Raw genomic sequence first — 26,650 nt, 5'->3', positions numbered from 1 at the left:
ACCCATCATCCCTGACTGTAAGTTCCCCTACTTCCCCTTGCCTGGACACTGCCCCAGCCCCAGCCCTCCCAGCCTCTACCCAAGGATGTCCAGGTAGATAGGGGGGCTCTTCACCAGGGCCAGGAGGCGGCTGTGGATGTCCTTGATGACCAGCCTCTGCTGGGGCTCCCTCTGCCAGCAGCCCTGCATCAGGCCGTGCACCTCTTTGGGGCAAGTGCGTGGTCTCTCCAGCTCCCGGCCCTGTGTAATGCACTCGATAGCCTGTGGGGGGCGCAAATAGAGGCAGAGGGAGGGGGTTAGAAATAGAAGGTCTGCTAGCTACGGTAACTCTAGGTTTTTGGTATGCCTCTTTATCTGGGGCTATTACGTCAGGGTTTGAATGTTTTCACGATCGTCACTTTTCATTCATTTGACCAGACAAGCTCAAGCCACCCTAGAGAGCTTGAGGTGAAGACACTTGGGTAAGAACAATAAGTGGAGTTGTCAAGATGAATCGACAACTTCTACATAATTCTGGAGAATGTTCTGTGAGAACCAAAGATGTTGCCTCTAATAAGCTGGTGATCTTGCAAAACAATGGAACGGTATTCATCAGAAATTATCAAATTGACCCATTCTTGCACTTGGCATGGCTCAATGCATTTATCACTGTCAAGGACTGAATTCCACTATGCCTATTCCCATTCAAGGACTGCCCTTGGCCCCACATCACATAAAGAGCCAGTGACTTAACCCTTTTAAAGAGGGTTATCCCTGACCTAATCCAATGAACTGAAGAGACCTGTCAGCACTGAACCTCATCATACTATAATACTGAGCTTGCACAGTTGGTTCCTTGGAAGTCGTGGGAACGTATGTTTTTGGTTTCCCATTGGTTCTGGGAACGAAGCCAAACATTTCCTGACCAGTAAAGCAGAACGTCTTTTAAAAGTTCTGAGAATGGAAGTGATAATTTTGCCTGTTCTGGGAACGTTTATTTTTAGGTTCTGATAATGTTTTACTATAGTTCCCTGAAAGTTTTCCTCTGAGGTTTTATTAACGTTCTGAGAACGGAAATGATAGGTTATTTACATTTTACATTTTAGTCATTTAGCAGACGCTCTTATCCAGAGCGACTTACAGTTAGTGAGTGCGTACATTTTCATACTTTTTCATACTATTTGAAGGTAATTAAATAACGTTCTGAGAACATGTTTCAATAAGACTGCTAGCTTAGAATAAATGTTTTAAACTCCAAGCACAGATAGGACACATGGAAATTAATTTGCTTAGGCATTAATCATGCAAACACATTTATTTTTTATTGTGGCACAGCATCAGTGAGATTCAAACCTATGATCTTCTGTTGTTTATCTATGTAATAAGTCCTCTGCACTACTAGGATGGAACTAGCATGCCATGTTTTTTTACTCATACAAAGCTGTTAATTTTATGTCATTTTAGTCCATAACTTTTAGGAAACGTTCTGTTAAAGTAATGAAACACCAAGACAATAATGTTTTTTTGTCAAGTTCCTTAAATGTGCTGAGAATGTTCCAAAGCAACTATCCTGCACCATTCCTAGAAAGTTGTGGGAAGGTTGTATGCATAATAACCATAGGACAACCACGCTCTCACCGAGCTCTAAGAAACATATGGTTCTCAGAACGTTATGTGTATCTTCATAAGTGAACAAAAATGTATAGTGACTTTCCAAGATGGCCGCCCGTCGCCTTATCTCAGACCTAAATGGAGAGTTTGGGATGATTTATCCCTGCCTTCCCTAATTAGACAACATGATAATTACGCAAGTCCATCATTGGCCGGGAAGGATTAGGTTAACAAGGTTAAACGTCATTGGCCCTGGGCAAAGATGAGAGCCAATGAGATTAGAATTGAGTGGACGGGAAAAGTGATCTACCATCCACTTGAAAGGAAAGAGGGTTCTAGTCCATAATGGTGCAGTTGCGGTCAGGACAGTGTCCACTTCTTGGGGTGCAACCTAAAAGGGTTGGACTGGGCCCGCCATGATTACTATGAACTCATTGATTGGCTGTATGTCAGCTGGGAAAACCGAGTGCTCTAGTATCGCTCTATGATCAAACACTTCACCCTCTATCCACAGGCTGTATGATGATGTGGTACAGTATTTACACTTTGCCTGGACACTGTTTCATTATTCAACACAACTAGATATCAGAGTTATATCTACTTAATTATTACTATGAATTTAGAAGGTTTTGATCACCAATACAAAGATGCCCCTTTCACACAAAAAAAGGTAGGTGCCCATATTCGTCCTATTTCACGTGAATTGAAATTGTGTTTTTGCATATCCCACTCCCCCTGAGACACCATCAGAGAGTAGGGACAGCCAGGGTCTGCCATCATGAACAGCATCCCTGGATAAATTAGGGTTGCTCAACAGCACATCAACAGATTTTTCACCTTGTCAGCTCAGGGATTCAAACCAGCAACCTTTCAGTTACTGGCCCAACGGTCTAACCACTAGGCAACCTGGCACCCCATGTTGCTGCCTACCCAGTGCCCAGTTCCTTACCTCACTGTTGGAGAGCTGGTACCAGGGCTGTTTCCCATAGGTGAAGATCTCCCAGAGGACCACTCCAAAGCTCCAGATATCACTCTCCGTGGTGAACTTCCTGTACATGATGCTCTCCGGGGGCATCCAGCGAATAGGAAGCATCGTACGCCCACCCACCTGATAGGGGTGAGGTCAATGATCATTCAATGGTGCATTTATAGAATTATAATTAATATGACAATGAAGATGATCATCAGATATACCATGCTACTTCATATGTGATAAGCCTATACATTGAAAATATCATTATGTCTTTTTTTTATACTGAACGAAAATATAAACGCAACATGCAACAATTGTAAAGATTTACTGAGTTACAGTTCATATGAGGTAATCAGTCAATTGAAATAAATTCAGTAGGCCCTAATCTATGGATTTCACATGACTGGGAATTCAGATATGCATCTGTTGTTCACAGATACCTTTAAAAAAAAATGGGCCTCACGTTATTTCTGTGCAATCAAATTGCCATCGATAAAACGCAATTGTGTTCATTGTCCGTAGCTTATGCCTGCCGATACCATAACCGCACCGCCACCATGGGGTTTTCTGTTCAAACAAAGTTGGAGGTGGCTTACGGTACAGAAATTAACATTAAATTCTCTGGCAACAGCTCTGGTGGACATTCCTGCAGTCAGCATGCCAATTGCACGTTCCCTCAAAATTGTGGCATTGTGTTGTGTGACAAAACTGCACATTTTAGAGTGGCCTTTTATTGTCCCTAGTGCAAGGTGCAACTGTGTAATGATCATGCTGTTTAATGCCACACCTGTCAATTGGAGGGATTATCTAGACAAATGAGAAATGCTCACTAACAGGGATGTAAACAAATGTTTGCACAACATCTTTGAGAAATAAGCTTTTTGTGCGTATGGAACATTTCTGTGATCTTTTATTTCAACTCATGAAACATGGGACCAACACTTTACATGTTGCGTTTATATTTTTGTTCAGTGTACATACAATTGGATATAATATTTTGTTAAATATTACATGACAATGAAATGTTGGATGACAAAATCCCCCCCTAAAAAAGTATTTCACTACTTCCACCTTTACCCTGTAGTAGTCTGTGCTGTAGATGTCCCGGGACATGCCAAAGTCTCCTATCTTGACCATCAGACCCTCTCCCATATCTCCCACCAGGCAGTTGCGTGTGGCCAGGTCCCGGTGCACGAAGTGAAGGGAGGCCAGGTAGACCATGCCCGAGGCGATCTGGGCGGCGATGTCCAGCATCTGGGGAAGAGTGAGCTGGCCCAGTGGGGGCATTTTCACCTCCTCCAGGATATGGGCGTCTGGACCGTGGGCCCTGGTGGACAGGGGGAGGACAGGTCATGACCTTTACAGGCTTTTGGGGCTTTTGGGTGAACGGCATGAGACATACTTTGGCTGATATCCATCAGGGCCCGTATTCACAGAGTCTCAGAGTAGTGTTTATACAGGATCAGTATAGCCTTTTAGATTATAATGAATATATGGACAGGGAGACCTGATTCTGGATCAGTGCTCCTACTCTGAGACGCTTTATGATATGGGCCCAGCTCTCCCATTGGTCATCCAGATTAATTTAGGCTTATGATTGGTCCTTTGATGCATGAACTTTTGCACCAACCTAGTGATGCAATATCAACATACAGTGACCAGATGGATGATTACTGCATGCAATCTGCAGATGGAACATGTTGGACATATATGAGATCCTTTAAGTGTAATAGAGGCGGTCAGCTAGAGACCAAACCATAACAAAACAACTTAACAAGATGGTTAATAGGAAACATAAGGCTTGTTATACGCCTTGCATTCATTTGGAATAATTTGATTCCGAGATGCATGATAGCCTTATTCTTCAAACGTTCCACAGTTTCTCTCAATATCACATCCACCCCACCCACTCTGGCTTGTAGCTCACTCCCAATAAGCTCCTCGATGTCTCCATCAATCCTAATAGAATGCCTCTCTACTTTGTCACGTGCAGGAAGTTGTCTATTCTATCACTATTAGTTTAACAGGCAGGTGGTAGGGTAGACGAGCAGCTGCCTCATAGGCCAAGAGACACTCATCCATTCTGTCTGCTTGGAAATGTGATTTCCATCTATCCATGAACATGGATAGTGTGGGCTGTGTCTGTGTGTGCATTGAGTCTTCATTCCCAGTCTGGCCCCATTGGACACCTGGCAGTGACAGACATACACTGTCTATGTCTGTTTCAATGGTGTCTCAGACTATGTCCCAGGTGCAGCATGAGTGGTCATCTACAGTATCAACATGGTGCTCTATCTGACTGCTCAGTGAACATCTCTCCTGCATCCATGTTGGACCAGACTATCTTCAATGACATTTGAAATGCATCTAAAATCACATATTCAGTCATCCCAGCTCACACAAATTATTTGGCACTCCCACAACTAAGTGTCCTAACCACTGCAACACACTGTTGGTCCATATGGTCCACCCCAAGTGGCTTGTTGTCTTGGGTACACAACAAGGTAGAGCAATGAGGGCGAAGGTGTCTACAAGTGTGGCTTGGCATAGAAACAGTTGTATTTGTGTGGTTCATCAAGGTCAATTAAGTGGCTTTGCTGAAGAGCAGTGGACACAATGATGCAGTGAGGTCAGAACAAAACCTTTGGCTTCTAAATAGTTACCATACTGAAGCTAATTAATTGAAGTAAGCAGGGGAAGGTTAGCATGAGGTTATCCCTGTGGGGTTTAAGTATGAGGTTCTGTTTCTTTTCCATACCTGAGGAAGCGGTTGAGGTCTCCATGTCTCATGTATTCAAACACCATGGCCAGTGGCTCTCCGTCTGTACACACTCCATAGAAGCGAACGATGTGCTGGTGCTGGAGCACTGTGAGCAGCTCAGCCTCTCTCTGGAAGTCCTGCCGGGTCGACTCGTTGGCATCCTTCAGAGTCTGACCACAGAGAAACACAGTCACGGGAGGATATGACATCATAATGTTTAGGAGTTCTAAACTTCATGTAAGGCACCTCTGAAAGTGTGGCAATGGGTGGCAGTCTCATGCATACCTTGATGGCCACCAGCATTTTGTCACTGTCCGGACTGAGGTTGGCACACTCTGCCAGGTAGACTTTGCCAAACGCCCCCTCACCCAGTTCCCACTTCAGAACTATGTCCTGTCTTTTAATGTGCTGCACACCTGTACATACACAGATAAAGGTGTTTAACATTGGGCCTTGTAAAACAGAATAGGATCACTGCATTACCAACTTTATCTAGGGAAAAACATGGTAGATACAGTATATTAAATGCAATCATAATGAAGTTAGCGCGTATCCACTCCCTAGTTGTATTCCGATTCCACTCACACATGTCTTTGTCTTTGAATATGCCACAGAAGTACTGGGGGTTCTCCACAAAGCTGGACATGCCAGAGTCATCAGAGGAAGGAGGGCTGGCCCCAAAGTTCATGAAACGCAGTGACACAGCAAGATCATCCTCTGTTCCCAAGACAGATGAACCTGGAGAGAGAGTGAGAGAGAGAGAGAGAGAGAGAGAGAGAGACGTGAATGTGATACATCCATTTACTTTTCAGCAATTTATGGATGCATTGTTCAGTAACAAAGAAAATGTCGGAAAGTGGACGTCGGAACGGTAAGCAACTACTGTATTATCTGCAGACAGTATTAAAAGGCAAACATGTGCCGAAAACCGTAAAACCCACTCATCGAGAAAACCGCAGAACCCCCCAGAGCCACTGATAGAAAATGGTGGACGGCAGCAAGCGAGGGAAAACGAGTCGGCCAGGAGGGGGTCCCACTTAGGCAATCAGGCCCACTTAGGCACTTTCTGGGGGGGTCCGAGAGGACCTATCACGCCTAGCTGGCCTCTATCAGTCTTCTTTAATGGCCCACGCAGCAGCTAGGGGCTCCTGACGCAGTTCACTGCTGTAATTAAGGCACTCTAACTGAGATGTTGGGCTGACAGTGTGCAAAGTTACAGCCTGGCAGAAACCTTATATTGCCTGGCCTCATGTGAATTACTTTCAGAGGAATACAATGCTTGCTTCGGAAATATTGGCAATTCCAAAGTGATAATGAAAGAAATGAGTTCGCATTGTCGCTGGCTTTTGCATCTTTCAGTTTAAAATGGATATGCGTTTTCAGAGAAGTCTTTACCGTTGGCAAAGTGTCTTATTCTCCTGGGGTTGTCTCTTATTGAATGCTCCAGACAGGGACATGTCAGAATTCACTCTCAGCCCTTCACTTTCTAACAATTGATGCGTTTTGAGAACAACATACCCATCTCAAGTTGTTTCATAGCTGTCTTCTATGAAAACTCAAGTAACGTGTTGCTTACTATTACCCCTCTGAGTATAGGACACTATATTTTGTGCAAAATGACAACCGACAGACACTACTGTGGTATTTCAAACCCATTGCATAGTAGAGTGTGTCACTTACGGTGAATACCAAACTTGGACTGCTGTCCACACTTGTTGATGACCAGTACCATAATGAGGAGGAAGGTGCAAGCAAACACAGCCAGACCCACTGCCACCGACACCTGCACAGAAACATAATTAGCATCAACATAGCCTAGCATAGCATAACATAACATTTTCTAAAACATTAGCATTAGCATTCCATACTGTGTGTTATATTATTACTATGTTTCAGACCCATTGAATGGCTTCTCACCCCAAACACTCTGCTCTCCAGGTTCTCAGTGACATCCTCATTAGATTGGTTGGTGGGAACTGGAGGGAGCATAAAATGAATCATTAATAATGGATCGTTACTCACAAATCACCATGATAACCACAAATAAAGTATGCAAGACACTGACACACAGTGTATTAAAAAATAAAAATAATTGGATATGTGGAGTATATGAAAGCAAAATCCTGGGTAATTTACACTCTACTACTCGTGAAATGTATTTTTTGTTCTCGTTAGGTACAGTTATCTGTTTCTATAGGGTAATAATCGCTGTCAAAATAACATTCAAAAGGCTTACGTGGATCACTTTCTTCAAGGACTGGCATGAAGAAAAAGAGGAGAGGATGACAAATTTAGACTAAGTATAAAGTACATACTGTATATGCAAGCACATGAGACGGTATCTAACATAACACAAGTTGGTGAAAAGTGAGGGTCAGTATCATAGAGATCCTATTAAATTACTATTATTATTATTATTATTATTATTATAATTCCTAATTCTATAGCGTTTAATTTCAGACAATCACCTGGGATGATGCCCTCAGGGTCAAAGGGGTCAAAGGGGTTGTTCATGAAATTCCCTGTGGCCGTGGCTCGATCCACGCCCAGGCTGTTCTCCACCATGATGGTGTAGAGGCCGTTGTTCAGGTGGGTGGGCTTGTTGAGGAATAGACAGCCGTGCTTCACAGAGCCATCATCCGAGTCAGGAATGAACTGTGTGTAGGTGTAGCGGCCCTCGGTCAGGTTGGCGCCGTTGAAAAGCCAGTGGATGGATGGCTCAGGGTTCCCGTCCACCTTAAAGGGGAAACACCAGTGGTGCTGTGGCTCGGCGTCGTGCAGGAATATGATTTTGGCTGGAACTGGATGGAAGACGTGAGATGTGGTCCATTAGGATGTGAATAGGTAAGGAGACAACAAAAACAAAGGCTATATTTGAATTCAGAACATTCCCTCAAAATCATTTACACTAAATGTGTGTAATTCATTGAACATGATATTAGAATGAGATCACATCTTGCGGAAATAATTATCCACAAAGCTATAACCATCGTTATCTACACATGCATTATCTCTTTGTGCTGAATTTGCAGATTACCACATCCAACCTGTTTTAGACATTAAGTCATTGGTTGGTCAGTAGAAGGTGCAGCCTCATCCAAGTGCCCTACAGGTTCCTCCTATGAGTTTCCATGAATCAATGTTCTCCATCTGTACTGTCAACCTGTTGACCTGTTATGAATAATGAATCCAGGTTTTGTTAGGGCCCCTGACCACAAGAGCTACCTGGAAGCACCGAGCTGACAAGAAGCTACAGGAAATGGCTTCTTTAGATCGAAGGTTATGCTGATGTATAGCGACCCCTCACTCTGACAATTTCCACCGACCGTTCCATTGCTCTTAACCCATGTCCCTACTGTAGAAAATGCTGTGCTAAGGGGATACCAATGCATTTGTCTCTTTACTCTAGATTATCTCTGAAAATGGATGCTAAAGACAGTCATGGGCGGCAAACATTAGCACAATTAGCACAACCCATCAGGTTTTACTTAATGTCCCCAATTTCTTTATAGTGGGGTTAGAAAAGAGCACAATATGAGTTTTGTTGAACTCTGTCTGGAATGAAAGACTAAATTATAGCTAACCGTTCAACGTTTTCTTCGTAGATAAGATTTGTTTGATTGATTCTTGCAATCGATTTCTAGGGTGTAGTCTATATTTTCATTTTGAAAAAACTTTTCCCAAATAAGTTTATTTTATATACGGTGCCTTCAGAAAGTATTCAGACCCCTTGACTTTTTCCACATTTTGTTAGGTTACAGCCTTATTCTAAAATGTATTTAAATAGTTTTTTTCCCTCATCAATCTACACACAATACCCCATAATGACAAAGCAAAAACAGGTTTTTAGACATTTTAGCACATTTATTAAAAATAAAACTGAAATATGACATTTACATAGGTATTCAGACCCTTTACTCAGTACTTTGTTGAAGCACCTTTGGCAGCGATTACAGCCTCGAGTCTTCTTGGGTATGACGCTACAAGCTTGGCACACCTTTATTTGGGGAGTTTCTCCCATTCTTCTCTGCAGATCCTCTCAACCTCTGTCAGGTTGGATGGGGAGTGTTGCTGCACAGCTATTTTCAGGTTTCTCCAGAGATGTTAGATCGGATTCAAGTCCGGGCTCTGGCTGGGCCACTCAAGGACATTCAGAGACTTGTCCCGAAGCCACTCCTGCGTTGTCTTGGCTGTGTGCTTAGGGTCGTTGTCTATGTTGGAAGGTGAACCATCGCCCCTGTCTGAGGTCCCGAGCGCTCTGGAGCAGGTTTCCATTAAGGATCTCTCTGTACTTTGCTCCGTTCATCTTTGCCTTGATCCTGACTAGTCTCCCAGTCCCTGCTGCTGAAAAACATCCCCACAGCATGATGCTGCCACCACCATGCTTCACCGTAGGGGTGGTGCCAGGTTTCCTCCAGACGTGAAGCTTGGCATTCAGGCCAAAGAGTTCAATCTTGGTTTCATCAGACCAGAGAATCTTGTTTCTCATGGTCTGAGAGTCTTTAGGTGCCTTTTGGCAAACTCAGAGCGGGCTGTCATGTGCCTTTTACTGAGGAGTGGCTTCCGTCTGGCCACTACCATGAAGGCCTGATTGGTGGAGTGCTGCAGAGATGGTTGTCCTTCTTGAAGGTTCTTCCCTCGATTGCTCAGTTTGGCCGGGCGGCCAGCTGTAGGAAGAGTCTTGATGGTTCCAAACTTCTTTCATTGGAGGCCACTGTGTTCTTGGGGACCTTCAATGCTGCAGATATTTTTTGGTACCTTTTCCCAGATCTATGCCTCGACAAAATCCTGTCTCGGCGCTCTACGGACAATTCCTTCAACCTTATGGCTTGGATTTTGCTCTGACATGCACTGTCAACTGTGGGACCTTATATAGACAGGCGTGTGCCTTTCCAAATCATGTCCAATCAAGAAACATCTCAAGGATGATCAACAGAAACAGGATGCACCTGAGCTAAATTTCGAGTCTCATAGCAAAGGGTCTGAATAAGCTATTTCTGGTTTTTATTTTTAATAAATGTGCTAAAATGTCTAAAAACCTTTTTTTGCTTTGTTATTATGGGGTATTGTGTGTAGATTGATGAGGGGGGAAAACGATTTAATCCATTTTAAAATAAGGCTGTAATGTAACAAAATGTGGAAAAAGTCAAGGGGTTTGAATACTTTCCGAAGGCACTGCCCCTGCAGCACCAATCGCCTGAATCCCAGGAAGTGGTCAGACCAGCCACTCAGCAGAGCAGAGACCTGGCTGTAAACACCCCGTTGATCGGGGAGCTAATTAAGGGTAATTAAAGGCTAGCGGTTAATGAGTGTCCATCCACCAGGGGGACTGATGTTGATAGATTAGCTGCACTAACGCACTTACAGGCTGCCAATCACACCGGACGAATACTGTGTTCCGGAGTAGGAGGGAGAAGTCCATTAGCCGGGTCTAAAATCAAATCTTACCACGCTTATCAGCCCATTTTCCTCCCTGCATTCATTAACTGTCCCTCGATGCTCATGCATTTGGCTGCAGTTGATTGCGCCCAACTCTTTTTGGGCTTTATTTTCCAACGAGTGTCACTGAGTCAGTGATATATGATATTGTTTGGGCAATATTTTCTGTAATGTATTGCAAATGCATTGACTTGCTCTCTTCTGTGGGACCACAGATTGCTGCGATTCAGAAATTTTTCAGGAGCAAAGCTGGGCTAAGGCAAAACCACAGTCTCTGACAGTATAATGTCTCCTCTATAATCAGAAGTCTGTTCTGTTCTGTCTTTTGTTTGAGGTCTTTGTCCGTACGGTTGATAAATGAGAAAAATGGGACTATAAAAAGAATGCATCACTAATGTAACGTTATAGTGATGTATTACTAATGCAGTGGCAGGTGCGGCAGAGCCCCAGCTGTTTTGAGCCTCACCTGTTTAGCTAAATAATATATATACACTACTTTTAGAACACCTACTTATTCAAGGGTATTTCTTTATTTTTACAATTTTCTACATTGTAGTATAATAGTAAAGACATCAATATTTGAGATTCTTCAAAGTAGCCACCCTTTGCCTTGATGACAGCTTTGCACATTCTTGGCATTCTCTCAACCAGCTTCATGAGGTAGCCACCTGGAATGCATGTTTAATTGACCGGTGTGCCTTCTTAAAAGTTAATTTGTGGAATTTCTTTCCTTCTTAATGCGTTTGAGCCAATCAGTTGTGTTGTGACAAGGTAGGGGTGGTATACATAAGATAGCCCTAGTTGGTAAAATACCAAGTCCAAATTATGGGAAGAACAGCTCAAATAAGCAAAGAGAAATGACATGAAGGTCAGTCAATACGGAAATGTTCAATAACTTTTAAAGTTCCTTCATGTGCAGTCGCAAAAACCATCAAGCGCTATGATGAAACTGGCTCTCATGAGGACTGCCACAGGAAAGGAAGACCCAGAGTTAACTCTGCTGCAGAGGATAAGTTCATTAGAGTTAACTGCACCTCAGACTGCAGCCCAAATAAATGCTTCACAGAGTTCAAGTAACATCCCACCGTGAAGCATGGAGGAGGAGGTGTGATGGTGTGGGGGTGCTTTGCTGGTGACACTGTCAGTGATTTATTTAGAATTCAAGGCACACTTAACCAGCATGACTACCACATCATTCTGCAGCGATACGCCATCCCATCTGGTTTGCACTTAGTGGGAGCATAGGGGTTGGTAATGTTCTCTAGTTGCGCCGTGATTGGCTCAGTGTTCAGTCACTCATGGCGACACTACATCACCGCAAAACCTATTGGGAGAGCTCGAAAATTCAAGCCCCTTGGGTGCTGCCATAGAAGTGCCCTTCCAAAAAGGTTCAAGGTCATTGGCCACAGATAAAATTACATCAAATCGCGTTATATCTACCGTAGCTTTGATTGGACTGATCATGTCAACATCATACTTTCAAAATCTTAGCTAGCAAGCTAGAAAGTAGTCATCATTCCAGGAATACCTGGAATAGTATAAAGTAATCATTCTACCCCCCCCCCCCCCCCTCCCACACCCCCCCATAAAAGATAAGTTGAATGCACCAATTTGTAAGTCGCTCTGGATAAGAGCGTCTGCTAAATGATGTAAATGTAAAATCATCATGAATCAAGTCGACATTCTACTGGCAAATCCTTTTCAATCCTTGTCATATGAAGATAAATTATAGATAAACATATTGGTGCTCATCGGCCATTGGATATAAATATTACACAACAAGTTGGAAATCGCAAATTCAACTGGTTTGGAAGGAATCAGTGTGTCACGATCGTCAGGGAGAGACCAAGGCGCAGCGTTGAATGCGAACATATTATTTATTAGAATGATCACACGATCAAAATAACAGACGAAAACGTGATGTCTCTGGTTACATAAACAAACCAAATAAGAACAAGAAACCACAAACACAAAGTGCAAGACAGACAGTTAAATATGGCTCCCAATCAGAGACAACCAGCTGACACTCGTTGCCTCTGATTGGGAGTCACTCAGGCCAACATAGAAATACAAACATAGAATTACACACCCTGGCTCAACATAACAGTGTCCCCAGAGCCAGGGCGTGACAGTACCCCCCCCTAAAGGCGCGGACTCCGACCGCGCCAACTAAATACCACAGGGAAGGGACCGGGTGGGCACTCCGCCTTGGCGGCGGATCCGGCTCCGGGCCTGATCCCCACTCCCTCTCCAACCCCCCAAAGTACCCCTGGTCCGGTCTGGCCCCGCTGGCCGGAGCTGGACTGCACACTGATGGAGCGGATTGCTCTAGCTCCGGCGTAACGCATCTGACCGGTGCCGGACCAGGCACCAGTGGAACAGGCACGGGCCGTGCCGGACCGACGACGCACACCACTGGCTTGGTGTGGGGAGCAGGAGCGGGCCGGACAGGGCTGACGAAACGCACCACTGACTTGGTGCGGGGAGCAGGCCGGGCCGAGCTGGCGACACGCACCGTAGACTTGGTGCGGGGAGCAGGAACGGGCCGGACCGGGCTGACGAAGCGCACCACTGACTTGGTGTGGGGAGCAGGAGCGGGCCGGACCGAGCTGACGACGCGCACCACAGACTTGGTGTGGGGAGCAGGAGCGGGCCGGACAGGGCTGACGAAACGCACCACTGACTTGGTGCGGGGAGCAGGCCGGGCCGAGCTGGCGACACGCACCGTAGACTTGGTGCGGGGAGCAGGAACGGGCCGGACCGGGCTGACGAAGCGCACCACTGACTTGGTGTGGGGAGCAGGAGCGGGCCGGACCGGGCTGACGACGCGCACCACAGACTTGGTGCGGGGAGCAGGAATGGGCCGGGCCGAGCTGGCGATGCGCACCGTAGACTTGGTGCGAGTGGCAGGAACAGGCCGGACCGTACTGGGAACACACACCACTGGCCCTACGTGGGGATCAGGAACAGGCCGGACCGGACTGGCAACACACGCCAGTACCTCTCGCCGTGCCTCTACATCCTCCACCCCCTCTTCGACCAGTGGCCCCCGTAACCTGGCGGCCTCCTCTGCCAATCCGCTGGGCCGCTCTGCCGCGGTCTCCTGCTGGCCCGTCGTCCACGGCGTTAGCCCCCCCCTAAAAAAATTCTGGGCGTTTCTCCTACCCGTGGACCAGGTCTCCATGTCCCTCGCCAGCCTTTCGCCCTTCTGCCCCAACGTCAAGCCCTTCTCTTCCTCACTCGGCTTGACCCAGTCGATGAGGCGAAGGAGATCTGTTAGGGATCTCCCTGGCGATGGCTCCTGGACACGCTGCTTGGTCACATCTTGGTGGTTTCTTCTGTCACGATCGTCAGGGAGAGACCAAGGCGCAGCGTTGAATGCGAACATATTATTTATTAGAATGATCACACGATCAAAATAACAGACGAAAACGTGATGTCTCTGGTTACATAAACAAACCAAATAAGAACAAGAAACCACAAACACAAAGTGCAAGACAGACAGTTAAATATGGCTCCCAATCAGAGACAACCAGCTGACACTCGTTGCCTCTGATTGGGAGTCACTCAGGCCAACATAGAAATACAAACATAGAATTACACACCCTGGCTCAACATAACAGTGTCCCCAGAGCCAGGGCGTGACACAGTGGCTATCTGCAAGCTTTGCAAAGCAATCACTAGCCTGCTATTCAGTGGGGAGGGTGTGTGGTCCAAGTCTGTGTTTAAGGGTCTCTTTTCCAAGTTTAAAAGGATAAACATTCACTCACAACACACCATGGGCCAAAAAAGGTTGAAGACATTGGCCATGCTGTCAATCCAGCATGACTTCTGCCGCGTTCAAAACAACTGGAAACTCGGAACTGGGAAATCTCAGACTTCAGTGAGTTCAAGACAACTCTGAACTCTGAAAAAAACTAGGTCCGACTAGGAAAATACGTTTTGAACGGTCATCCAACTCGGAATTCCAAGTCGAGAACTCGGGCCTCTTTCTAGAGCTCCGACCTGAAGATCACTGACGTCATGATTCAACCTTTTTTTTCTTCAGAGTTCCCATTTGTCTTGAAAGCACCATAAATCCAGAGAATGCCAGACTTTAATGACAAAGTTTGATGACAAAATTTGTCCACATGGACCCTCACGGCTCCTTCCTGTTCAAGTGAGCACAGCACAACAAGGTGAGTCCAAATGTATTGTATTCTGCTGAATAAATGATGTAATATACCAGGGAGATATGTATACTGTAGCTAAGAAAGTCATACTAAATGTATGTTGTGTAGTAAGCTGTTAGTAGCCCATGTGCCTCACCCTAATAATTTTGTCCCTTTCCCCCTCATAATTTAGCCTACTGTTCTGACTTGGTGGTGCACATGTAGCCTATAGCCTGTTTTAGAGAAATGTAATCATTTAATATTGTAAGAGTTTTCATTGTCTGCTTATATGCCCCCTTTATTTATCCTACAGTTCTGACTTGGTGTACAGGGAGAATACGGCCCATGTTCTGAATTCTGTCGCTGTACATTTCAAAAGTGCTGTACAAATAGTTATATTGACTATGTCCGTCCTAGCTCGCTTATTAATGGCTTAATCGAAATTACGGATTGCCTCTTATCCACTCGTCGTCCCCTTATGCCATAGTTTGTACATCTCAATTGTTAGTAGAAACCACATTTGTTTAAGCAAGTCAGCCATATCAGCTATGTTTTTTTAAAAGGCAGTAAATGAGGCTGAATTAACTGTTTCGCTGCCAGACAAGGCTCCTCTGATGTAGCCATGTGTAGTGGTAGTAAGGATTCACTCCATGGTGCTGAAAAGAAAGCTCTGCTGTTGGAACAGCTTTATGTAGGCCCTAACAGTTTGTGGGCACCGTTTGTCACCGTTATAGTGCAATTAATGTATTTTTTAGTGTTGTGCTGTGTAGTGGCTTTGCTGGCATGCATCTAAAATAACATTATTTTGTTTGCCCCACCAAAATGTACATGCTAAAATTGCCACTGTACTAATTCATTATTGAGTGACAACTGATAATAATAAGTCGAAACGAAAGACCTGTGGCATGTTAAAGTAAAGTGGGCTTATTTTTAGCCACAATTATTAATACTAAGTATTTCATTCTGGGGAAAAAATCTCTGGCTATACACATTGCTGTGAAAGGAAAATTGACACAATTCTTCTCTCCCTCTACCTCTCCTGCTTTCATTACAGTATGACAGCTCTCAATGAGTCTTTCTGCTTTCAACACCCTTTAATAGGTCATTGGCACTTACATTCAATGTCCAACGTCACCTTCTCCTCCCCAGGCCCGGCCCGGTTCTCTGCCTCACAGGTCAAGTTGTGCAGGTTGTCTTCTGAGGACATATTCCACAGCTGCAGCTCCAGCTCCAAAGTGGAGCCCCAGAACCTCTCCTACAGATGGACCAAGGCACAGAGGACCACAGGGGTTTAGCTACACATTACAGTTTACAACAATCATGGAGACATCTGAGATTCAAGGAGTCTGAAGGATTATGACAATGTGCACAATTATGAAACCTAAATACACCATAATACTATTTTCTTTTTAGTTCTGAATATTTACATTTACATTTCCTTCCTATGTGACCCTGATCATGTTACTAGATTATGGGAACAAAAAGTGCATTGTGCAATATCTCTGGCCCACTGATCTAGCTGGCTTTCTCCAATCAGTATGTCCATGTGACATCATCACTCAGTACCTGTACAGTATAGCGAGACAGCAGTTTATTTGTGCGCCACCTCACTACAGGCATGGGCACTCCTGTCACCTGACACACAAATGTCAGGTTGCCCCCCTCCTGGACCTTGGTGTTGGCATGGACAATGGCGACCTCCGGTTCAGCTGCAAAATAATGGACCAAGAATGGGTTGGAAAATCTATGGTCTGGCCTGGGGTACTTAATGTTGATAATGACGTTTAAAAGCAATCCAATCAGCAATGCTACTAATAAAGTCTAATAAAGCCTTGTCACACTATTTCTACAATGATTGAACTATATGTGTACATGATTTTCATGCATATATTACTAAATTGAGTAAAAATCTATCAATTCAACTCACTGCAATTCTCCATCACTAAGGAGTCCAACCGCAGGCCATGGCCATTGGAGAAGCAGTGCAGCGGTTGGTTGTCGAGGTCACTGTGCTCGTTAAGCTGCCATTGCTGCAGCCAATGGATATCACATGAGCACACAAGGGGGTTGTCCCTCAAAACCCTGAAAGGGAACACAGAGAAAATCGGTCTCTTTTGTCCAAAAGTTTTCTCTCAATTGTGTAACCTTCTTGTTCTTTCTAAAGGACTATACAAAGCATTCAAGGTCGTTATTATCAAAGACGCACACTGCAAATAGAACATTCTAGAATTTAAGAAAGAGGGCAATGAATAGAGAGAAAAAACTCAACAGAGAAAATAATACATAATTGAGGTGATATTTCAGTCACAGGTTGACTAGTTGAAGAGAGTACAGAAGTGATGTTCTGAGTGGTGTTTTACTCACAGGTTGAGCAGGGGAAGAAAATGGAACACCTTCCAACTGATATGCTCCAGGGAGTTAGATGCCAGGTTTCTGTGTGATACAACAAGGCAACATCAACATCCATCCAACAGGACTTTCAGCATATAAATGGCAAAAAATAAAAATACAGTATTATACAATTTGTTGTTGAGCCTATGATCCCCCCCCCCCCCCCTCTTTTCACCCATGTTGAGTTTTGCATAAGAATGGTCTATGCATGGCCACAGCTCAATATCTGAAACAAATACCAGTAGAAAGGGACCATTTTGTTTTTGCACTGTTTCCATATGCTTGTCTTTGGACTTCCAATGTGTCAAGAGTCCTCACATTCATGCACAAACAATCAGCAGTCATTATAGCCTGGCTGGTTGTTATGTTTACACACGTAGTTGTTATATCTATTCAAATGAGTTTTTCTGTTCTACTGTGTGTCTGACACCTGTTGTTTTCTCAAATGCTGACATAATGAGGACAAAAATCGAAGTCTGTAATATACTTTTTTTGTGTTATCTATAATCATTTTTTGGATGAAGTAAATAAACATTCACCTAGAGACATCATGTTGTAAAATGTATGTTTTATGTTGTTGAAATAAATCACATTGAACTAATCCCAAGATATGATCACTCACTGCAGAACAATGCGTACATGCTTATAATAACTCTCTGGGTGGACATATTAATGCCTCCAAATTTACTCTGCTCAATTACCCAGGCAAGCCTTTTACATTAAGTGCTGCATTCACAAACATCATTGGCACACCTCTCGCTGTTGTCCCACTGTTCTGTACATTAGGTGATTATCCCAAACACTTCTCTGAGATGGTGGTTGCTATTCTTGGCCATCGAACACTACTAGAGTGCTCGAGTTATATTAGCCTGATGATGCTGCTTGTACTTGTAAGAAAGAGGAGAAAGGACAAGAGGTTTGACTATATCAAATATTGTGTATTAGGAGTATGAGGTTAATTCATTTGATAAAAAAGCTTCAATATTGCAGGCGCTTGGCAGATGTAGCTTTCATAGAGCTACTGTACATTCAGATGTGCTGCACTTTACTGTAAATCAAAAGAAAATGTGGATTTCTGAGGCATATCACTGCGAAGATATGTTCTCCCCTGCTGCAGATCACCATGACTGCTCTGAAATGCTTCTGTGCTGGCAGAGGGTGTAAATAAAACCCCTCAGAAGATGACAGCAGACCACACTGGGGAGGCCGCTCATGCAACCGATACATATTCACTCTGGCAGGGCCAATGGGGGCCAGAGGGGTTCAATTATTTGTTTTCCTTGCTCCCAAAAGTTCATGTCAGATGGGTTAGCCATTGGGGCTTATCTATTACCAGCTTGATTCCTCCTGGGCCATGGGGGGGGGGGGGGGGGGATGGCAGCTGCTCCTAGCTGTGCTCATGCACAACATATATCTTAATATATCTTAAGGAACAAGGAAGGTGGTGGAGGAGAAAATATCCTGGCAAGTCTTGAAAAATTGCCCCCAGTATCAGAGCCCCCCCCCCCCCCCATGTTCTCCCCCGTTTTGGGTGGGGCTCCCAATCTAAGAGACACATCTGTTACACCCCACAGCCCCTTCTTTGAAATATTGATTAAGCGATAATGGACCCTTACTGGAGTGTATTTATTATGCAGCAGTTGTCGATAATCCACCAAAATGGGCGAGTAAATGGTGACTAGTGGACGTCTTCTCCGATTTCGCCAGAACCCCCTCCCCCACAACCCTGAACCCCTTTCAGCACCCTTCCCACCACACCACCTCCTCCTCCCAAACCGCCTGTCTTTCAGATAAACAACATCGGACATGTCACACACGCTTAGTAAGATGATGAGGACAAGATGGTGGAGATAAGGGTCAGCTACTGATGGAGGGATGATTGCCATGGATACAGGCAGTATTGGGGAAGCTACTCTGAAAATATAGTTTACCAACTACCAATTACTTCACACTGTAAGAAGTTAAGCTACACTAAAGCTACCGTTAAGAAAAACATAGTTTGCTTAACTAAAGTTACTTTGAAAAAGTAGTTCACTACATCCAAACTACTTTGTGTGGAAATTAACATATCTAAACCTGAAATGTCATAGACTACAAATTACAAGAACAGATCACTCTGGAGTCAGATGTTAACAGAATTTGTCATTTATCCATTAAAAACAAAAACAATGTTTCAAGTGAGAATTAGGCAGGTCTGATGACGAAAAAGAAACCTACTTCACCCATATTTTATTTTATTTTGGAGAAGAAAAAAAAAAGTGTAGTTCCAGTAGTTAGCTACATGATAAAAATGGCATTGACTACTGAAAACACTACCAAGATGTGAATTTAGTTCAACTACCACCAATTTACTGCAAAATGTAGTTAAATTACTAGTTAAACAACATTTAGTTCACTACTCCCCAACACTAGATACGGGCAACACTAATGCTAGTTTGTTGTTGTTATTTTTCAGTGTGCTGTACAGTGTCTTTAGAAGGTAGTTGAAGGATTCCAATTGTGAGAAAGTTTGGATCACAGTGTTAGAAACACAAATATCTGAAAAGGAATCTACGATTCATCCATCAGTGGTTGTTTTTCTAATATTGTTGATTCGAACATTCTAACAAGTGGAATCCAAATCATTTCAATATGCCAAAAGTGGTCCAATATATTGTGCATTGATTGTGACTACATTTGTAAAAACAGGTTGGTCTACATTGTGTCAATCCAATCCTTTTAACTTTAAATTGAAATGGCATGTTTCTTGTAAAACAAATTGAACACACTGTTAGATCAGAGGTCAGAATCTGCCCCACATGACTCACTACTGTGGAGCCTCTGATACTATACCAATGCGTTCTGTGCCTAAATAACTTACATAGTGTCACTGTTGGAATAAAATGGTATCAAATTAATTATGATTACATTTCAGTCATTTGAATCTGTATTCCAGCAGACATCTATTGTTATATTTTTGCAGTGACTCTGCTGAATAATAAACCACAAATCATGTACAGAATTTACATCCATAAGTTCATGGGGACCAGTTCATGTAAAATGTTCAATATTTTGTGATCTCAAGGCTTGGGTGGCTTCCCCTTAATTGATAGCAACAAAGAGCATGACCCAAGCATGGGTCGAGACATGACAAGGAAAGACAATCCCTTTGTAAAGACAAGGACACTTACACGTATTGGAGCTTGAGGTTGTGTTGGAAAGCATTAGCCGAGATGTACGCCAGCCTGCAGAACGTGACCGTGCTGGGGGGAGAAACACGACAAACAAACAAAAGACAGAACAGGAAGTGTGAATCACTGATTATGCTACTAATTAGCCACAGTAAATCCATAGTGTGTATATTAGCCAGTCTGTATTAGCTGTATTAGCTAGCTCCAGACCATTTCCTTTCTTAGAATACGATAGTTGTAAGGTACTTAGAAGAAGGATTGAAGTGAAATTACTGTACAGGACTGCAGGTTTCTGCTCAGAATAATGGCTAATGTGCAACACACAAGGTTCACCCCCTTGATTGAAAGAGCCATAAAGGAAATTAAATGTTGAGTTGTAAAGTTTAGGACTGCAGATTGCTATAACAAGGTAGAGGGTTATTGGGAGGGCTTATGTACTACAAGGTGGAGTGTAGAGAAGACCACTCACTCAATGACAGGACCAACCAAACATTTAAAGCCAAGTCAATCAAATCAACTGCTAGGTGTATTGTAGCATATTTTGCATATGTATGCATGTCATGCAGTAATACAAATATACATCTACAAACATATTATCATACAGCATTAGCAAAATACTGTACATACATATTACATAAAATGCAAGGTTACTCACAGATTCTTCAACTCTCTATAGTTGGCAAGGTCTACTTCTGTGATGTTCTCCAGGTTGGCTTGATTTTCGATGTAACTGGGTAATGAAACAAAAAAGAAATACAATGTAAAATTAAAGGAAACATTTAATTATGGCATTCAGCATTGATTTGAGTACAATTCCAAAAACCAAAACCAAAAAAGAACTGACAGCAAAATACAAAAATACTTTCTAGGAACAATGAGCTGTTTTTACCCAAAGCAATCCAGACAAAGCAGAACATCTGATTTAATGACAAATACAAAAGGGTTTACATGTATTATGTATGTATGTGATGAAAGCTCTAAAAAGGTACTGAAATGACACAGTACAGCACTGAGTGTTATATTTTATAGTGAAATTCATGAGTGCATTGTCCAAACCATGGACCTTTGTGGGCTAGAGCCTGACAACTGATAGCATAACCAGACCAAGGCAGATGCAAAGAAAACAAACCACAAAGCTAATATCAAAACTAAATCTACTGTAGAGAAGACTTGGAAAAACCATTTGTCTTCTTGCGAGACACTCAGTTGACATCGCTGGTAAATTCTCTTAAATTAGTCATTTTCCACTTTTCCAGACACACCTATTATTTCACGAGGGGACAGTATGTCAACTCAACACTCAACACAAGGTCACTTTGCTCTACTCTTGAACGACAGTATCTTGAACCTCTTTGTATGTTCAGTCTTAGAACAAAAATGTGCTATCTAGAACCTAAAAGGGTTATTCGGCTGTCCCCATAGTAGAACCCTTTGAAAAACCATTTTTGGTTCCAGTTAGAACCCTTTTGGTTCCAGGTAGAACCCTTTCAGGTTCCATGTAGAACCCTTTCCACAGAGGGTTCAACATGGAAACCAAAATATTTCTACCTGGAACCAAAAAGGGTTCTCCTATGGGGACAGCCGTAGAATCCCTTTGGAATCCTTTTTTCTAAGAGTGTACAGATGTAGGATCTTCATTTGAGCCAGTTTGCTACAGCAGGGAAATAATCTTGCACCAACAGGAAATGTGAATTATTATGCAGATTATAATTATTGGATATTTTTGTAGAAGTTGATACATTTTCCATAAGGGAAAATCAAGTCTGACATTTCTAAATGTAATTATAAACTTCAGAAGCCTTTTTAAACCTCAAATACACATTTCCAGCATTGTAGAAAAGTTATCCTGCAACAGGGTGATCAAATTAAGATCCTACATATGTACACGACGTGGCCAGAAAAGTACATTTTTGTATAGACTGTTATATAGCGTTCATGATATTTCACCATTACTGTATCAATAACCAGAAGCAAAGCAGAAGTAAAGCAGTATAAAAGGACTAAGAGGGGAAATTTAGTTAAAGGGAAGCTTCCTCCACTTAAACAATTTTATCAATAAAAACTCAAAGCTTTTTTCACATACAGTATAGCTTAAAAAAACAGCACTCAACCCTTTTTCATGACAACACCTAGGAAATTCTTAATATATTTTCATTAATATCTGGTTGACGTGACGACCGATAACCAGATTACAACCAGGTGAAGACCTCTCTTTCTGATCACTAAAAATGTCCTTTTACAGTCACAAAATACATCAGACAGACATCATTGCAGCCAGTTTTGCCCACTGGGCAGTGCCCCAAACATCTCCATCACCAAATATTTCCTTCTTTAACAGTGAGGCACTATTGTTTCAGTCTGTCACTGCGTAACACAGATATTTATTTGACCCACGGAGCAGTAATGTAATTGCAGGGCAGGTGGAATGAGAATCACCAATCGCCCCCATGCTTATTGGATTGAGCCAAGTGGGTCATATTTCATCTAGTGTTCTCAGGCGGGCGTTCGCTGACAATTTACAAAATTTAATTTATAACAGTGCATTATGAATTTGGGCCCCTGTTCCATAGTTAACGGCTTCTTGTTTGTTCTGCTGAAACACATGCCGAAAGAGCAGCTCTTGCTTATTGATTGAATGGCTTCAGAATGAATTTAGCAGCTCTGCTGGAGTTCTAAGTAACACGTTTAGCCACAGGTACTGAGAAGAGAGACAGAGAGAGAGAGAGAGAGAGAGAGAGAGAGAGAGAGAGAGAGAGAGAGAGAGAGAGAGAGAGAGAGAGAGAGAGAGAGAGAGAGAGAGAGAGAGAGAGAGAGAGAGAGAGAGAGAGAGAGAGAGAGAGAGAGAGAGAAGTAGAGGCATAGAGGGAGAAAGTCAAGTACTAGCTGGACATGCTGTAGATGCGGTCTCTCCCTTAACAAGCCCAATTGAGTGTTTATTGTTGAGAGCAGTAGAGAGGAACAAAAACAGAACAGCATGGGATTACAAAAAATGGCATTTAGTTCTGTGTTCCATTTTCAGTACTGTATAGCCTAAGTATAACAGCTTTTTCTTTTCTGAATGACAGGTGGCCATTTTCCAGTTCTCTGAAAATAGTGGACAGTGGGGTGTAGTGTAAAGTAACAGATAATTGCTTAAAGATGCATTCTTAAACTTTTGTATAATTTTGAAGTAGTGCTCATAAGCTAAAAGTGGTCTCCGTTTTTGTGTACTACGTCATCCAATTGTGTACTATGTAATCCATTTTGTGTGATATGTTATGACATTTAAAAATTTGTATGATATCATACGAACATGTTACGAATCAAATTCATGCAATATGTTACGAATTTAGAGTGTATCTTTAAGTAGAGTGTACCCTTTAAAATATATTATATATGTGTCTCTTCTATGGCAGTTTTACTTAAGTATATATACTCTGTTTATTAATAGTCCTTCAGGGAAGCACAAGCCTCCTGCACAACAACATGTTCTCAACAGGTTTGTGAGGTTGACTTTCACCAGGCAAGGATGTATGTATCAGAATACCTTGCTGCTATAGTGCCTCTATGATGCATTACTGTGAATAGACTGTTTGCAGTCACCAAGGCAGAGTATTAGTGAAACAGTATCAATACTAACACAATCCCACAGACCTGATCACTCTACTACCACTGACTCTGCTCTTATCAATAGTGTTCTCTTACAGTGTATCACGCCCCAGTTCAGCCCATGCTAAACCACCTGACACAAGATCAAACAGAGTCTGTAACCCCAACTCAAGGCGGGGGAGTTCAATTTGATGAGTTCATTGAGTGGAATTTGTTCACTGGAAACAGAAATTGAGAAACACCAGTTGTGAAATAATGGAAAGAGGACTAGGAGTAGAAGTCTCTGATAAGATTTAAGATGGATAATCTCCAGATACATACTTTGATACATACTCTTTGAATCTCATGGACTTCTCATCTTTCCATCCAACTAGGGACAAACTGTAAATGTGTGCTGACTATTCCAGACATGTTTAGCATCAACCAATAATCAATAAACTACAGTCTTAGAGAAAAAAATCTCTTAAAATGTTTTCATAACAGTTCTGTAAAACTTCTCAAAAAGTGCCTGCACGAGAATGTCTTTTGCCAATCTAATTTGTAGAAGCAATCATCAAAGCAGGAACACCATTAAAATGAACTTCGTTATCTAACCAGCTCATTACCATACTAACACACACTGAAGGCCGGTGGTCATACAAAATGGATTCAATCCATGGGGTCATATAACCCCCCTCTCCATGAAAATTCATGGAAACCAATCACCTTGATTCAACTCCATACTGGACTATATTCACCTTCTCCTATTAAGACATGTACTTGTTGTTCCATGCCCAGCATTGCTTCAAACAGCTCAAGCCGGTCAGGCAACCAACATCAGATCATCAAAGCAATGGATGAACCATTATGCCAACCCAACTCATTATTGACACTACCAGACACCCCATCCAAGACTGAGTCAACAGATAGATAAGCAGGACATGAGCACTTGACAAACGCACACATCAAACCCAGCAGAACCAATCAACCAACCAACCATCCAAGCAACCAACAGCACTCACATTTCCGTGACGTTCTCGCTCTCCTGTAGTGCCAACGCGGGTATAGTGGCAATGCCATCAGGCTCCAGGCACTGCAGCATGGCGAAGGAGCACCGGCAGGCGGATGGGCACCCTCCCAGGGCTGGCACTGCCAGGGTGATTGCCAGTAGTACCAGGGCCAGTGGGGCTGCCCATGGAGCTGAACCCACAACCACAGCCATGATGATGGAGATGGTGGAGGGGCAGCTCAGAGAGTTGTCAGTACAGACTGAAACAAAGTAGGACTAAACTGGGAGGCTCCACACACAGCAGATCTTCTCTGGGCTGACTCGCAGGGTTGTGATCCCAGCCAGGAGACTCTGGTATTGAGCCACAGCAGCAGCGAGCAGCAGGAGCGAGGCAGGCAAGGGGCCCTGGGGGCGCTGGTGGGCTGCAGCCATCCCTCCCTCACTCCCTCCTCCCTCCTCCCTCTCTCTCTCTCTTTCTCGCTCTCTCTCAGAGGGAAAGCAGGCCATTAGTTGACTGTGTGGGAGAGCCACAGTCACCAGACACCTCAGAGAGAGAGGGAATTGGGGGGAGAAAGAGATGGGATGATGGAGATAGGATCTTCTGCCTCTGAGTGAGATGTCTCCTGTCCCACCTGTGGTTCCAGGTGTGAGACAACTGAGGAGTCAGGGCTCTTGGGTACCAACCAGTCTCATGCAGTGAAAATGGTTGCAAATGGTGAATCCATTTATCTACATGGATTTATGAATGAGGTGACTTCCCTTGTAGGTTTGTGAGATCAGAGCTAATAAGGGATTTAGTGGTGGTTTTGGACAAATCGGGGAAGATGCAATACTAGGAAACCCTAGTCAACACAATAGGCTATGAGGCGAACAATCACTTTTTGACAGGGTTATTATGCATGTAATTATTTCATTGACTTACAAAGGGGTAATTGTTACACTATTTTGTGTAACAATGTGTAACAATCAAGCATTCCTATTGGACGATTAACATATAATGTGATTTTGAATTGTGTATTAAAATCCCCTTGTTTTTTATGTTCCAGGCAGACGCCCACAGAAAGTGATGCGGTCCAGAGGCATGGTGGATCCATGTTGCAACAGAGCTTAAGGGTGAAATGTTTGGTTAGAGCACATGGCAAATGGACATTGTGCTGTATGACTAAGTGATCAAATATGGACTCCTGCCTGCTGTCCTGTGTAGCTATTTGTGTCCCTTTTTGTTTGGATTGTATGTTGTATGATGGTTTAACTAACATGGATTTTAAAGCTAAACATTAGAGAAAATTATGTTTATGTAAATGAAATATGGAGATGATGAAATCGAATTGAATTGACAAACTGTGTGCTGAAACCTTGGCAAACACCATGCCTTAAAATAAATGTGTTGAACTGTCCTTTTGTTGTTTGCCTCTGCTTTCATACTGCCTGCTCAACCCAGACCCAGAACCTGTCACTTATCCACCTTGTGACATAGTCATAAGACAGGGTTAGCATGATTAACTGAAAATCTCATTTCGGGAATATCATTTGTAAAGATGACATCATGGCTCAAATATTTCTTGTCAGCGGGCTAAAATAACTCACTGCAATAGCGCA

At 43.2% G+C, this 26,650-nt stretch overlaps 1 protein-coding gene and 1 long non-coding RNA gene across 3 annotated transcripts; one reads left to right on the top strand and one right to left on the bottom strand.

Annotated features, from left to right (window-relative positions):
- Positions 1 to 10: 10 nt before the first annotated feature.
- LOC311140285 (high affinity nerve growth factor receptor-like) lies at positions 11 to 25,452 on the bottom strand. Of its 2 annotated transcripts, none has more exons than XM_084175268.1 (17): positions 25,065 to 25,452; positions 21,131 to 21,205; positions 20,476 to 20,547; positions 17,279 to 17,347; positions 16,842 to 16,996; positions 16,481 to 16,623; positions 16,031 to 16,169; positions 7,793 to 8,125; positions 7,561 to 7,581; positions 7,242 to 7,300; positions 7,005 to 7,107; positions 5,910 to 6,062; positions 5,610 to 5,740; positions 5,322 to 5,494; positions 3,635 to 3,890; positions 2,540 to 2,698; positions 11 to 261 (listed from the first exon to the last, which is right to left on the bottom strand). In XM_084175268.1, exons 1-17 carry the CDS (start codon positions 25,262 to 25,264, stop codon positions 76 to 78), a joined length of 2,427 nt encoding a protein of 808 aa, XP_084031394.1. In that variant the 5' UTR covers positions 25,265 to 25,452; the 3' UTR covers positions 11 to 75. The 2 variants fall into 2 exon arrangements, with proteins under 2 accessions (XP_084031394.1, XP_084031395.1); XM_084175269.1 differs by having other exon boundaries at positions 3,641 to 3,890.
- Positions 25,453 to 25,712: 260 nt separating this feature from the next.
- Positions 25,713 to 26,448, top strand: LOC311140286. The gene is made up of 2 exons (XR_014614132.1): positions 25,713 to 25,801; positions 26,098 to 26,448. It is a non-coding gene; the product is annotated as an uncharacterized lncRNA (long non-coding RNA).
- Positions 26,449 to 26,650: the final 202 nt, after the last annotated feature.

Source organism: Coregonus lavaretus (genome assembly GCF_964263955.1).
Source record: "Coregonus lavaretus genome assembly, chromosome: 13".
Classification (NCBI taxonomy): domain Eukaryota; kingdom Metazoa; phylum Chordata; class Actinopteri; order Salmoniformes; family Salmonidae; genus Coregonus; species Coregonus lavaretus.
This window is presented reverse-complemented; position numbering and strand designations above follow the sequence as displayed.